General features: G+C 45.7%; 1 protein-coding gene across 6 annotated transcripts in view; it reads left to right on the top strand.

Moving 5' to 3' along the window:
• The window catches only part of GDPD5 (glycerophosphodiester phosphodiesterase domain containing 5), a 163,925-nt gene that overhangs the window by 110,042 nt on the left and 37,768 nt on the right, over positions 1-16,115 (top strand). For all 6 annotated transcript variants that reach the window (XM_040544636.1, XM_040544630.1, XM_040544634.1 and 3 more), the window contains 3 exons: positions 6,277-6,380; positions 13,173-13,266; positions 13,872-13,931. In XM_040544636.1, the coding sequence (XP_040400570.1) occupies positions 6,277-6,380; positions 13,173-13,266; positions 13,872-13,931 (258 nt within the window). The remainder of the gene's footprint in view (positions 1-6,276; positions 6,381-13,172; positions 13,267-13,871; positions 13,932-16,115) is intronic.

Here is a 16,115-nt window from a genome sequence, read left to right as displayed (position 1 = left end):
CTTTAAAAGAAAATTAGATTTTAATCAGGCAAAAAAAAAGAAATCCGCTTTGTTCTGCATCTCCTCACTTCCAGGTACCCCCAACCTCACCCCTGTTTTTAAGACCTGTAGGTGAAACCTTGCTCACCGTGATTTTGGCTGCTCTGGGGGAGCTTTGGAACCTACCACGGGGGAAGGATTGATATAAGGAGCTGTGAGATCCTCACGGTGAGGTGTGAATCCAAACAGGGGCTGGACAAAATGCTTGCTTGCACCCATCAGCTGCTAAGATTAATTACCCCGGTACAAATCAGGGCAAGCTCCCGGTGGCCTTATGACAGCGGCATTCGTTCCGGAAGGCTTCGAGGGACACGCAAGTTGGAAGGCACCCAACTTCACCCACGTTGGCTGAGCACTGAGCAGTTGTTTGCTGCGAGCTGTCCGTGGAGGAATGGAGCCCTTAATCCTTCCGGCGCTGGCATTTCCTCTCATCGCTCGCAGTTCGGAGCTGGCTTCTCTCCTTCCCCTTCATTTTGAAACCCTACGCTGCTTCTGTTTGCTAGAGAGGATGCTGGAGGCAGTGGGTTTGCTTTTAGAGGGGCTCCTGGGGTTTTGTCCCCATGCCAGGAGGTGCAGGCACATCTCAAGGACATTAAGCCATGCTGCTTGCATGGGGCGAGCTGACAGGTTTCTGACAACTTTTCAGGCTCGGTGATGACCGGGGTGAGTCCAGCAACTTCAGTGAAGCAAACTGTTTATGCTCGGCTTCATCCGTAAGCTGCCAGTAAATCAACTGGCTGCGGACTTGGCTTTTTTTGGCTTTAGCAGAGCAGTCCTCAAGCCAACAGTGTAGTGTCCCTTCTGAAAATGCAGTGTCTTCCTCCAGCTGAGCGCAAACGAGAGGTGAAGGGGGCAGCTTAGCTCGTGTTTGAGCATTGCACGGCATTTCGGTGAGCTCTGGGAATAAATTTGGTGGTAAATAAGCAAGCTAATGTGGTCTTGCAACATGTTGTACCCCCTCTGTTTTTCCTGTGCTCCAGATGGGGGTTTAGGACGTACTTCAGATAGATCTAGCTTGCTTTAAAAATAATAATAATTTAAACTTAGAAAGACACATGTTCCTTTCAATCACTGGGCTCTCACCCTTTTAAGATTTTAAATGTTTCCTTGCTTTTCTGAGACCAAATCACACCCTATTCAGATCATTTTGCTGTACTGATCTGCTTTTTTGGGGGAACATAGTGGCCAGTTTGGTGATCTAGAGATTTGATAAGGGTTCTTCAAGTAAATTATCAAATGGATATGATGGTTCTTTCATCTCCAGAACAGCACAGCACTGAAATGTGTTCATCCCGTAATTCAGCAGGGAATAGCTGTGGCAGATGGGCGTTAGTTCTGCACATGGCTAGTTTTGGCAGAGGATCACTTTCTAGTGATAGCCAGGGCATCTCCTCTAAAGAAACTTTAAAAAACAAAACAAACAAAAAAAAAAGACCACCACCGTGGCTTCATTGTTTAACAAATTTCTTTGGTTTAAAAATTATATCACACCAAGGGTTGTCTTCCAGCATGAATGCAATCAGGCTGTAGAACTGGGTGAGAAATCTCATTGTTTCTGATACAGCAGGCTTGACTAAATTATGTCTACCCTGTGGGAGGGGTAGGTGGGATTTGTGTGCAGATGAATTTCATTTCATCTCCTACAGATCCTGTAGGAAATAAAAATAATCTTCCTGAGCCTGTCTGCTTTCCTGCTCCACCGGTGCCAGGTGGTAAATAAAGCTGTGACCTTCGTCTGTGTCGGGGAGTTGCAGCAGAAGGGGCTGGTTCAGTTAAACAAAGCCTGAAATCCCCAAAGTGGAGAATCTATTCTGTGCACCACGGTATGAAGTTCAGGGCTGTTTCTAACAACCTAAATAAAAACTTGCAGCTCAGGAGAAGATAAAGTACACAAGCCAACTTCACAACTGAACCACAAGCTGAATCTTTCTGTATCTTTCTTTCAATTTGTCTTTTACCATCCTGCTCACTTTGGACTTGGTCACACTCCCACCTGACATAGGGCGGGCATTTGGGAGGAACAAAAATGGTGAGAATGTGGGTAAAACACTAAGACTTCCTTCTGAAATATTCTTACTTCAAAGCCACTTTTGTCGTATTAAATGAGATTCTCTCCGTCTTTCTTTGAGTGCTGGCCATGTTGCTGTGTGCGCCTGGCAAAGGTCCACTCCATGCATCTGTTGGCTTTTTTTAGCTTAACTGGCATGTGGAACAAGGCCTGTCCAGCTTCTTAGCTGGAGGAAAATGTTGACTCTTCATTTATTCATTTTATTTAACATTAAATTTTTGTTTAATAAGACAAATTCTGTTTTCCTCATTCCATGAGCCACCATGGCCACATCTGCATTAGCAAATATTGTGGTGCTGAGATCCATTGTCCGTGACCCAAGCCTTTTGGAGGAGGAGGAGGTGATGGTGTGGTCACTTAGGAGTTGCTCTAGTCTCATCCTGTGGACTGAGCGTGTCTTGGTGGCTGAGATGTATTGGGTTCAATCCTGGAGAGTATCTTCTGGTTTAGCTGCACCCAGAACCCTTCTGCGCTGTGAACCAGAGCACAAAGAGCAGGACCGAAGGGTGAGCTGCTTCCAAAATGCATCCTGAGAGGATGCTAATGCAAATGTGCTCAGCTGGGTTCCTTAGCAGGACATTTCTGAGCACTGTGTGAGATGAGCATGGTAAAGCTCAGTTATAGATAACCAGCAATTACTCATCTTATCCCAGTGGGAAGAGAAAGGAAGGGGAATGAGGAAGGGGTGGGAGGAGCAGGCTTTCTACAAGAACTGCCAAAAACGTCAGTTCTGTCATACTTGTGAAGTCTCACAGAGCTGAAAATGTAGACATCTTTTTCTCCAGCACCTTCCAAACTTTTAGTGGTTCTGCCTGAACTTCTGTAGGTGAGGTAGCACCATTTCCTCCACCTACTTGTGGCTGTGATGGAGTGATTGGGAAGACACGATTTTAAGTCCTTTATTTTTGGTAGTAGAGGTTAGAAGCTGCTGCACGTAGCAGATGGCAACCTTCCATAAAGCACGTGGGAGCCTGCAAAGTAGGGGCCTGTAAAGCAATTTGAATGAGGGGCTGTTGGACGGAGGTTGAGCAGGACCCAGACCACATCCAATGCACGTGGGTCAGGCTTGCTCTGGTTCAGTTGGTGTTGAATCACCTTGGTGGTGCCGGGGAGATGTTCCCCGTTTTTCTGAAGACCCATCCAAGCCCATGCTGTAACTTGCTAGAATATTTCGACTTACAAAGAATCTGATGGAGTTTTCACAGAATCAGCCAGGCAAGTGTATCTGGCAGGTGTACCATCATGGAACAGACCCAAAATAGCTTTTGGAGAGCTTGACGTCAGCTATGCTACGTGCATGTAAATGAATATGTGTATATATATATATATACATATATATATATATATTCCATGTATATGTATAGGAGGGGGAAAAAAACCTCTTCTGAAATATTTTCTTTGGGTTGTTTATCAGATCGGTGTCATCCAGTGCATGAATAGTGGCCAAAGTTATCCCATAAAGACCTTTTAAAGAGAGAAATGATTTTTTTTTTTTTTTTTTTGGAAGCAATGCTGATGCAAAATCAAGGATTGCTTTCTAACCTTCACTCATTTTCTTCAAAACATGTAGTAATTGTATTAGCAAAGAACAACTTAACTTTATTTTCTTTAATAGATAATTTTCCATGACTGTGGTTTTGGTAGTGTTTTTAGAGCCAGCAAAGAGTCAGATTCATATCATAGACTGATATCTCAGCATTTGAGATGCTTTAGACCTTACTTGCTATGGAAAACCATTTAATTGATTCAACAGTGTTACTAATGGGTATGAGGAGGTGTTAGACCCAGACGGGGAGGAGAAAACAGCAAACAACAGGGAAGATGGGATTTGCAGGTTTGGAGATCTACAGACTGGAAGGCACCTAGGGAAACAGTCTGCAGAAAGGGTAAGGAATCGCTTCCTCCTGGAGAGCTCCGGTGGGACGGAGCAGAGCTGTGAAAGGATTTTGGCTTGGGTGTTTACAGAACCCAAATGTTGCATGGGTGGATTTTAATCCACAATTTCTCAGGTGGAGAGGCTTGGTTCAGCTGTGCTGTAGTGGCTGGGTGTGGAGGTGGTTCATCATGGAGAGATGTTGCAGCCTCACTGCTGCTTCTGGTGCTAGGGAAGGCTGGTGTGTGTTGTTGATGCAAATACCAAGGCTGGCATCCTGCTACCAAATGTGGGGCATTTGGGTGGGAAACCTTTCCAATTTCAGTGTTTTCCCTCAGAGAACCCATCTGTGCCTGTAGATGCAGATGTGTGTGTAAAGTGGGGAGAGGACAGTTTCTAAAATCATGGCAGAGCGGTTTGGCCATGTGGGTCTGCTTGTACTCAGTAGCTGCACTGTAGAAGTACCTACATACCTTACTTTGGTCCCTTTTGCCCCATTTTTCTGGGATGCAGAGCCCCTAATGGAATTAGACACCTGGTGCCACTGAGGTCTGATAGAAGCTGGTTAACAAACTTCAGCTGAGATGAAGAACAATTTTAATCCTAATCCCTGGCCAAGAACTGGAAATTTCTGGTAGAAAACAAAAAAATATTTTTTTTTGGCACAGCAGAAGTTAAATAATTCCAACCCTTTATTGCTTTCTTTTTGGCGCTTTTTATAAGACGGAGCATACGAGGAAGAGCTGTATCACAAGACTGGTATCCAGGGTGATGCGTGATGAAACAGGCAACACAGTCAAGTAAATAGCTTCAGCCCTTAAGATGGAAAGGGAGGGCAGAGAATTGTAGGATTTCTTATATATCACCAAAACAGTGTTTATACTGGTTACGTTTTGCATAATTGAAAAGCCATGAGACAGTTCACTAGAGAAAAGGACATTTTGAAAAGAGATTAATGGTGTGTGCTCGGGGTTTGGAAGGAAATTATAGTAGTAAAGTTGCTCATGCACTTCTTCAATTTTTCATCCCTTCTCGCTCGTTCTGGGAAGAGAGGATTCATTTGAATATTTTCCATAACTAATTTATTTCAGTGTTTTGTTCCGAACAAACTGGATGCTATTTGAAGCGGAAACATGTGTCGACTATTTAATGCCTGCAGGGTAAAACCAACAAGGAACACATGGAAACAATGCTGGTTAGGGACAGTCTTCTTGCAACACTGTTCTCTCCGTGGATGTCCTTGTGGTTTAGGATTTTACCCGTGCTATTGGAGAGGGGTACTCAACAGCTCTGTTAGGGATTTTTTATTTTGGGTGGTGGTTGCTATTTGAAACATTTATCAAAACTCAATATTGGTGCAAATGTCTTTCATCCGGCGCTGGTGTGGTCTCTTCTGCTGCTGTTATTATTTGCTAAAGACTTGCATATGTGGTGGTGGTGGGAATAAATGTTGTGGTTGGGTGGTTTGGCTCTCCAGAATTAGTGCCCCAGGGGAAGGAGAGGAAGGGTTTGTGTGTCTGTATCACAGTATCATCCCTAACCTGCCACAGAGAGTTGTTACTGTGTGATAATTGCTCGGTTATTTAGGCTGAGCTGATGGCAGAATAAGATGCCATGTTGCATCTCTCACAAGTGGATGGAAAAGTTAAACACCTCAAAAAACAGAAACGCTCAACCAACCAAAAAAAAACCCCAACCCAGCTCTGTACCAGAAAGGCTTCCTTTTTCCACCTGCCCCAAGTGCAGGAGGAACACCGTCCCAGCACTGCACAACACTCACCTCCGTGATGTGACCCCTCTGTCCAGAGCTGGGGAGAAGGGGCGCATCTCCCACCTCCCGGGGGGGAGAAGAGGTTACTGTCTCCCCTCTCCTGCTGTGTTGATGCTGAAAGAGGAGAAGAGGTGGGATCTTCACCCAGCCAGCAGAGCTGAGTGGTTTTTGACATCAAGGTGCCTTCAGCTGTGATTGCTAACACTTCTGTGTTAACTTCTGTGTTCCTCCTCTTTGTGCAAGCCCCGCAAAATACTTGGCGTGTTAGGCTGTTGGTATCTGTTGAAATCAGTGGGAAAAGATTTGACCTAATTAACTTGAGGCTTTTGGGGCAGCTGTATCAAGTGTTTGACCCATAAAGTTTGTAACCTAGAGGTAACCTGAAAGCTTCTTGCAGTCAGGTTCATGCTGTCTTGAGTAAACTCTTGCCTTGTAGATGCCTGATTACACCATCCAACCCCAACAGCCTCTAGATAAGATGTGGAAATGGAATGCTATTAATGTGATTTCTCTTTCTGTCCACAGTGGGAGCGCCTCTGGTTCCTGATCCTCACCTTGTCCTTCTTCCTGACCCTGGTCTGGTTTTACTTCTGGTGGGAAGTTCACAATGACTACAATGAAATCAACTGGTGAGCAGAGCCTCCCCACTGTGGGGAGGCAAGCCCTTAACTGATCTGGCTGCTATTGTACGCCTCTAAAAGGCTTTTTCAGTACCAGGTCGGATGCATTTGCGTCCTTCTGATGGACTTGTTAATGACAAGTAAATGGAAAGCGAGGTGGAGAGAGAGGCAGAGAGCTGCTCCTGCCTATCTGCGCTGATAGATGTAATGTGCTCTCCTATCTCCACTTCTCAGCTGTAAGAGCTTGGGGCAGGTGTGCACCCCGAAGCAGCTTGCGAAAACAAAGTGGAGCTGAAATCATGTAAAAGCCTTTTGTATTTTTTTCATTTGTTTGTTTCTACGGTCAGCTCCTTTTGGAAGCAGCTGAGCAATCTGGCCAAAACTTTCCACAATATAAATATAAATGAAAAAAATATTCAGCCTGAAGCAGACACGGGTGTGGAAAATTTTGCAATGTTGGAAGAAGCTGTAAAGCTTTCCGAGGGGATGTGCTGGGCAGTTTGGGGTATTGCCAACTCCCCCTCAGTGCTGGAAATCATCCTCTCTTTTACCATCTCAGCAGCATCCTAAAACATTTTTATAGTACCTTGGGCTCTGTTCTAACTAAACCGCTTTGACAACATCTTCTTGTCAAAAATAATATTTAAACAGAATTTTAAAACACAGCGGGTAGTTGATCTCTTAAATAAACTGCCTGCTTTAGATGATAGAGTTATGTGAGGGAGAATGTTTACTAACTTGATGATGTGAGCTCTCTCCTCCCAGGAGAGTGTTTTTCCTTTGCTCAGACCAACACTCAGAACTGAAACCCATCGCTATTCGTCTTGCTGTTTATAACAAGAACATGAAGAAAATGCTTGATTATTTTTTCATTTTTAAGGCTATTTTGCAAGTCCTCTTTCAGCTTATGCCTTCAGTACAGGACATGAACAGGACTGAACTGCTCCAGTACAAAGCCAAATTGGTTTTGGCTCAAAGTTGAGAAAGGGCTACAAAATTAAGTAAAGATGATGAATGTCCTAGAAATGCCGTGAATGGACACTAAAGCTGTGGTGCTGCAAAGTTTTGGGTTCCCAAATATTAATGTGGGGATGGGAGGAGATGTGTAGGGCTGCTCCATGTGCAAAAGAGGTATTTGGGCTTTTGGGCATTTCACTTATCATGCAACCGGTGTGCACAGGGCACTGGAAGCACTTCTGGGTTGACAGCACTGGAAAAGCAAAAACTGTGTTCACAAGAGCCATGGAAAATCTCTCTGGATGCAAAATAACAGGGCTACATCTGTCCATTCAAGCATTGCCATTTGGTGCTGAAAATGGGTCAGTGCTTTGCATGTGCTGTAACCCCAATTAGACCCCTGCTCCATGCGCTGGCACCAGAGGTTGTGGAGAACAGCAGGGTTTCTTAACGACAGCCTGAAATGCTGCAGAAAGGCTGGGAGGGGAGGATGGTAACATGGAGTGAGGTTTTAATTGCAGCCACGTCAGTTGCAGGGAGAGAGGAAACAATTTCCACTGTGGGTCTGTGCAGGCTGAGCCTGCCCCCTTCCCTCCCTGCACAGATGGGTGGGCTCCATTAAAAGATGATGGTAATTAGGGGAAAGTTCCCAGCCAGATGGGACACACAGAAGAGGTAAAAGCACCATTTTGGTCCCAGCAGAGCTGTGAGCCTGTTGCTGACTGGATATGGCTATCACTTTTGGGGTCAATATTCTTTTGATACTCGTTCCTATTGCCTCCCTCTCTGCTCCGTGATCTATTTACAAGCCATGAACACTCCCTGACTAGAACAGGATAGAATGGTTCATTTGGAAAGGACCTAAAAGATCACCAAGTCCAACTGCCTGGCCACTTCAGGGCTAACCAAAAGTTAGAGCACATTACTGAGGGCATTATCCTCATTATTATTTTGAACACTGACAGGCTTGACCAACCACCTCCCCAAGAAGCCTGTGTCAGTGTCTGACCACCCTCATGATAAAGAAATTTTTCCATACATCCAGTCTGACCCTCCCTGGTGCAGCTTTGGGCTGTTCCCATGTGTCCTGCTGTTGGTGACCAGGGAGCAGAGGCTGGTACCTCCCTCTGCTTCATCTCCTCAGGGAATTGCAGAGCAATGAGGCCACCTCTCAGCCTCCTTTTCTCCAGACCAGCCAACCCAGCCTCTCCTCGAACACATGCTTTCCTCTGGATGCATTCAAATATCTTAACATCCTTTTCATATTTATGTATTTTTATATTCATATAAGAAGGGCTCTTTGGGGCAAACACCGTCATTGTGCAGGGCCTAGCACACCGAGGTGGTGATAGGCTCCCTGGAGGCCCTGGGACAAGGAATTGCCTTCACATTCATGTGATGAGCTGCTGAGCTCTGTTCTGCCTTGTGAAGCTCGTCCTCATGAGCTGTCCTTCCTCACATCATGTACAGACAACTCCACTGAACCTCCTCGGGCCTGCCTCACCACAGCAGGTGAAGGAACATGGGAGGTGTTGTCCAGCCAACCCTTGAAGTAGGACTGCCACCGGCACTAGGCCAGGTTGACTGTGAAGTCCTGAAACCCCAAGGATGAAAACTTCCGTCTCGGCTTTGTTCCAGCTCCACACCACCTTCTGTGAGGAGGTTTTCCAACTCAAACCTCCAAGGACCATTTCCCATTGTGACAATGTCACCGAGAAGAGATTGGTTTCATCATCTTCACTGCTGTCTGTCAGTGTAGGCAGCAATTGGATCATCTGTTAACCTCTTTTCTGTGAGACTAAACAAGCCCAGCTTCCTCAAGCTTTCCTAGTAAGCCCTATTTCCCAGATGCCTCTCCATCTGGGTTTGGTAGCTCTCTGTTGGACCCCCTCCAATGTCCTCCTTGAACTGGGAGGCCCCAACCAGGACAAGGTGGTGCTGGTGCCACCTCACCAGTGTTGAGCAGATGGGAGAGCAACTTCCCATGGTCTGCTGATCCCAATCCTCCTAACGCATGTGTGTCCTAATGTGTGGTTTGACTTATAAGGGAGGTATCCTGCTGGCTTTCACAACCTTTTCTCCATAACCCCAGCATCCTTCTCAGTGTGCTATCCTTTCTGTTTTTTGGGCTAAAATGACACTTGAAACCTGGATCCGTTAAGAGGTTCTTCATTTCTTAGCCCACACATGCAGGGCATTGCTAAATGCTGCTGAGCAGCTTATAGGGATGAATTAAGAGGAAGCAGAAACCTACAAGTGACCATAGCAAAGCCTGCCTGCAGTTCAGGCCATGTGGCCAGGGTTCTGCAGTGGATGCACCTGCCTATGTAGAAACCAAATTGACCTCTTAATTAAATTGTGGTAGTGGTAGGGTTTACCTACATAAATGTGTGTACTTGGCCTTTAAGCTTGTAGAGACTTAAGGGACTATTCTGGGATTGAAATGGGCTTTGAAGAAAGACAAAATTGTAGCCTGGTATGTATTGCTGCAGGCTTTTAACCTTTTTCTGCAAGGTTTGCTGCCTGAATATGCAATTAGGTCTTTGTCAGTGAAAGCCCTTTGTGTCTCCTAAATGGAAAGTAAATATCTGTTAATTTTTTTTTTTTTTTTTTTTTTTTTTTTTGCTTTGGGCATTTCCTTTTCTTGTGTCAACATTTTGTTGCATTATACTTCAGATCTGTGCAAGGTCGAAGCCTACGTACTGCGACAAAACTCTTGAACTTCATTAATAAGGGATGCAGAAGGTGCTGTAACTTGTGAACCTGGCTGTATTTCCTCTAGAGCAAGACTATAAATTTAGCAATTTTTTTCCCCTTCCTTAGTTCTGGAGAAGTATCTGTTTTGTAACTACCATGGAAACAGCATTTTAAAACAGTCAAGCGAAGACCTGAAGGCCACTTTGAAGGGGCATCAGAGCAAAATTCGAAATGTACTGAAGCTGAGCTAGGGAAGGCGTTAATGGTGGCACAAGCAAAGAATTCAGAGGAACCTTTTTTTTTTTTTTTCTTGGAATCCTAGAGCAGAACCTGGATATACGTCGTGTTTGTCTAGCCTGAGAATTTGCTTTGCAGATCCTTTGTGGGAGCTTTTTTTTCTGGATACAACAAACTGGGGAAGTTGTCAGGCTGGAGTTTGTGGCTGATGAATGATGCAAAATTTTTAGTGATGGGAAGGGGGCTGTGGAGGAGATTGAGTCTTTGAGCTGGTTGCATGCAGTGTTTGTAGTTTATTCTAACAAAAAAAATTTTGGCCAGTTCATGTACTGTGTTATGGAATCCCCTATTACAGTGTGGGTTTACATGGAGGTAATTAACACAAATCCAAGTCAACCTAGTGATGTGTCTTTCCCCAAAATTCACTGTAAAATGCTTTAGTCCAGGTCAGACTAGAACTCTCAGAAGTTTCAAGAAGGGATTTGGCTGCCTCTCTCCTGGTGCAGTGGGACCTGGGTACTTTTGGGATTATTTTGATGGGAGCGTGATTGAACATATGGGACTCCATGGTGGCCCCGGACAACACTGGTGCATGAAATAAAAGGAAGACTGAGCATCTTGCAGGCATCTGGCCTGCTGTGGTGAAGAGGTGATGGTTCAAGAAAAACTTGCAAAATCATCCAATATGATTAAAACAAAACAAAACAAACAAACAACAGCTTTTACTCTTTGTCATTCATGTGGCTGCTCTTTTAAGGGTGGTTTTTCTACCTTCTTCCTCCAGGCCTCGCTGAAGTGTAGTTACAGCTGCATGCAGTAGTGTCTGCCTCCTCTCTTAAATGCTGTAGTGCATGAGACCGAGGGTCACATCAGCTCTGGGGATGCTGTTTTTTAAAACTGATCCCTATTTTGTTGGTTTCAGCTTTTTGACAGCTCCTGCTCAGGTTCTTTGAGCTCTGTCTCAGCTGCTTTGCCTTCTTGGCTGTTTTTTGGGGAGGAGAAGGGGGTCCTTTTGGACACTGACAGAAGCACCAATTTTGATAGGCATGTGTCTGGAGTAGCATGGAAGCATGCACGTGCTATAATTGTATTATTAGTAGTGCATAGGGATCTGGAGAGTTTTCAAAAGCCTTTGCACCCCAAAATCCTGTTTGTTATATCAGCTTTTGTCTGGGAGGCAGGGATGGGGGAGAAGGGGCACCTCTGTTTTGGGGAGGATGCTGTTCCTGGGGCTCTATTTCCTTCTGCTTTTCGTGACAGCCTTCTAGGCCAGGGACAGTACAGGACTGAGTCAGTCTTGAGTTTTGCTACTGCTTCGCTGTAACGTGCTTTAATGACTCTCCAGTCCGTCTCCAGGATAGCTTTAATGGGAAGTGTATTGCTATTTAAATGCAAATTTGACATTTGAGACCCACTGCCGGGCACAAGCGACTGTCTTTGGCTGTGCTGCCAGTAATGGACTGCTTCACCCGATGCTCCTGTTCACAAAGCTCTTGTTGTGCTGTGGCTTCGTGACCGCGATGGAAAGAGGCAGGCAGATGAGCCAGATCTGCCCTCTGAAGTATAGGGTTGGGAAACCTGATAACTGAGAACAGAGAGGGCGCCTGGGTGAATACAGGAGACGAGAGGACAAAAATCAGCTTCAACAGGAGAACGGAGCCTAGCAGGCAGCTGAGAACTGGTGGGGATCGAGCACTGCAATCCCAGCAGCTGAGGTAGGGAGTGAGCATGGGCTTCTCTGGTTTTAGAGCAGTTCTGGAAAAAACTGGCCTCTGTTTTTGTGCTGCTATACCTCGACGAGCTAGCAGCTCTTCTGTGTGTTCTCAGGGGAACTGTAGGAAATTTGCTGGTTCCTCCAGACCATCACTCACCAGAGAGGCTGTTTTGGAGATAAATGCTTTGGAGGTAGACCTGTAGGATGCAGAAAAGGATTTAAGAGTCCTGGTGGACACCAAGATGAACATGAGGAAGCGATGTGCTCTTGGTACAAAGAAAGTTAACAGTATTCTTGGCTGCATGAGGCAAAGTATTGCCAGCAGTTCAAGGGAGGTGATCCTTCCCCTCTGCTCAGCCCTGGTGAGGCTGCACTTGGAGTGCTGGGTCCAGTCCTGTGGCTGCCTCTTGCAAAGGTTGGATCACAGAGGCATCGAGTGGCCCGCCTCTTACTTAACTTTAAGGTAACCAGAAGGGCTGGGACAAGGGAACTTGCTGGGCCAAGAACCCTCACAGCATCCTTCAGGCTCAGCAGACAGACCCTTGAGTTGGTTGGAGAAGATCAGAAGGATGCGGTTCCTCTACCAGCCTCATTTGGGGAAGCCCCAAGCCCACTTCTTGACCGTCTCCACTCTTGGAGGATTGGACTTTCTCTCCAGACCATTGCAATAAAAGGCACTGTCTCTGATACATACAGACGATCCAATGTCTTCCATCACCTTGTCCCTCTGAAAAGTTTTTTGCCTTAAGTACAAAGCACCGTTACGCTCAGCAAGACTTTTCTTCCCTCATCCTTGATACCATCTCTATATTACATTTATTACATTTATTACTTTATGAATACATGGGACAGCTTTGGATCTATTGTTTAGGCAAACAACAGCAAATATAAGGATACTTTCCTCTTGTTTATAGGGAATATTTTTTTGAAAGCTCATCCTGTATGTTTTTTCCCAGCGTAACGATGTTGCTGTGTTTGACATAATTGTCGGATTCCTCTTTGCAGAGTTAATTTCCCACGAGGGATCAAAGCACAAACACTGCTTTTTGGTTTTACTTTTCAGAATGGTTTGTACTTTTTTGCTGCTTATCCATGCAGTAGAAGCTGAAAGGCCCATTTTCTACAGACTCGTCTAATCCTAGCGGAGTTGCTATGTTGTTGAATCCCTTAATCTCTATTTCATGTTTACCTTTCAGGTTTTTATATAACCGAATGGGATATTGGAGTGACTGGTCCATTCCAATACTTGTAACGACTGCTGCTGGCTTTACGTACATTACAGTGTTATTGGTGAGTACAACACCATTTGCTGAAGGTCTGTGTGTTTGTTTTTAATAAAGAACATGAGCTTCTCACTCTGCTTACAACTTGAGCAATTTTTCTTTCAGAAGGGATTTCTCTCTCAGCCTTCAGTTGTCTAAAATTAAGTGAAAAGTGCGTGGTCTCTGACCCCAGCTGATTAAGTTAGACACCCTAGAACTGGTGGTGCAGTTGGCCTGAGGAGACAAACAGTTCTTGTTTCCTGGCCCTGTCCTGGTTTTGGTGTATCTGAATCCCAAGTGCAAGTTGTTTCCCCTCACCCCAGGGTGATGGTGCCCCATCTTCAAGGTGGTGTCCATGCAGGCAGAACAGCCTTGTCCCATGTAGGATTCCCCCCAGGAGCTGTGCACCCATGGACCAGACTCTCCAACTCCATGCCTCTTGGAGGTTGAAGTCTCTTCGTCCCCATCCCTGCCATTCAGGAGGATCTGGGTGTTGCCTGCTGGACCATCCCCACCTCGCTTCCTGCCCTCGCTTGTTTGGTTGTATTTTGGGGGTGGTGGTGTGTTCCTGCATGTGCAAACACAGAATAGCCTTGACGTGCTGTTGTCTGACTCTTGTTTTCTTCTTTCCAGATACTAGCACTATGTCACATAGCTGTGGGACAGCAGATGAACCTGCACTGGCTTCACAAGGTAAATGGCTCTTCCCAGCTCGGAAGCAAGAAAGATCTCAACGAAATGAGTCTGAGTGGGTGCTGAATGGGATACTCACTGTTGTGCTGTTTGGGGTTAAATGATGGCCTTTGGATGTCTGTGGTGCTTGTCCTCATCTTGGAGGACTGAGCAAATTATGCAGCGGTGGCAATCAAAGCCTGGCCTTGTTTCATTAGGGCAACCTGACTGTAGTCTTGGTTCATCATAGCGCTCTGCTCTTCACCTCTTATGCTTCCTTCTGTGCTGAAACCAGCCCCGGAGGAGAGGCTAGGTGGGTGTGAAGCTGTTCAGGATGCGGTTGGAGTCAGTGACTGAGGAAGAGCCCTGGGAGATGATGTAGGTGTTAGGGCTGGGAGTGCACGATGCACAGGTTGGGGCTTGCTGAAACCCAAGGAGATCCCAATTTGCATTAAAGCAGTTCGAAAAAGATTTCTGAGAAATGAAGAATTATCTTCTGAAATGAAGAAATGAAATGAAGAATTATCTTCTGAAAATGAAGATACAGATTTGGTGTTTGGAACACAGAAGGGGAGAGGAAGGGTTGCTAGCAAGCTGCGGAGAGAGGCAGTGCCAAAGAAAATGGCTTGGCAGGATTAAATTGTAACTGGCAATTTGCTAATAGATAATTAAGGGACCTGTCCTCAATCTGCCAATATGCAGCCCCCCCTGAAATCAGTTCTGCGTATGAAAGGTCCTGAAGGACCAAAGCGTGAGCAGATGTGCCTTCCCCGGGACAGGGAGAGCACAGACATCCCCTCCCTCTCTTTTATTTTTATTTAGAAATGATAGAAATGGTGCTTCCTCAGGAGGGGGGAAGGATGTGCTGTGAAGAGGGGGCGGAGGCTGTCTGACTGGTGCTGGAAAATAAGTTGTTGATCCTTGAGTCTAACATATGTTTCCTCATCGGGGGAGATGGTATTTTCAGACACGCTCCAGGTGGCTGGTGGGCTTGGATGAGCAAGTCCAGAAGAGGAATGTGTTGGAGATGCATCAGTTCTTGCCTACAGAAACCCACCCTTCCTTCTCTTCCTCTGAAAAAGCCCACCTTTTCAGCACAATTCAGGCGTCTTGCTCTGTCTCTCTTCCCTTCCCCACACCACCTTCATTCGGCTTTCCAAGAAGGGAGAGACAAGAGGCTGGAATAAGTTAATATTCTCCCTGTAGTCATGCTGAGTTACCTTCAAAACCAAATTAAAGCACGTGGGAAAGGCCGGTATGTGCAGACAGCACGATTCCTTCCAACTTCCTCCTGTGCAGAAAGATCTGAGGATTGTAAGATGAGCTGGAGCTGCATAGGGGAGGGGAAGAAGCGATAAATCAGAGCTGATGGGAGAAGATGATGAAATGGAGATGGACTTGTGGTCTGACAGCCCTGTGCTGTGCAGGGCAGCAACATCATGGGCAATTTGATGTGTTCTGAGGAAATCCAGTTGGCGAAATCTAGTTGGCGAAATCTAGTTGGCAAAATCTTCCATTGCCACTGAGTTAGGAGTTCAGCTTTGGGGGATAAAAATGGATGAAAAGTAGACTGGATCATGTTGTGTGCTGGTGTTAGGCTGTGGCAGGGGGCCCAGAGGTCTGACTGCAGGATGGGGGAGCAGAACAACTGTTGCATACAAGTCCCATGGCAAAATAAGTTGTCGATGTGCATTGCTTTGTGCTTTGGTTACTCGGAGCCCTTAATGAGGAGAACTCTTGAAATAGTGTGGCTCTAAGGGAGCTGGGGATGTCTTTTAAATAGGTAAGTACATGCAGAGATGGGTAGTACATGGTTTGCAAGCAGCGTCTTGGCTTGTGGGTCCTTTTCAGTGGGGAGCAGCCAGATCTCGTGGCCCCATGTGTTTTGCTCGTGTTCCCCCAAAGGTGGAGGCTGAGGGTAAAGCACTGCTGTCCCACGGACACCTACCGTGCTGTTGGCAGATCTCTGGGGGAAGCCAGGAAAGGAATGGCAGGAGTGCTAAACTACATAGAGAAATCCTGTCCTTACATACCAAGCTGATTTCTTTAAATGTTTGAGGATGCGGGGTTTTTATTTGTCTAGGGTATTAAGAAAATCTGAAACTAGTCTAGAGATGTCCTGTACGAACTAGATGACCAATTCATTGCTGTGTATCAGTTGGCCTTTTCTGCCTGAGTCTCCTGCACAGATTTCAGATGTAGACA

Source organism: Cygnus olor, chromosome 1, assembly GCF_009769625.2.
Source record: "Cygnus olor isolate bCygOlo1 chromosome 1, bCygOlo1.pri.v2, whole genome shotgun sequence".
Taxonomy (NCBI): Eukaryota; Metazoa; Chordata; class Aves; order Anseriformes; family Anatidae; genus Cygnus; species Cygnus olor.
This window is presented reverse-complemented; position numbering and strand designations above follow the sequence as displayed.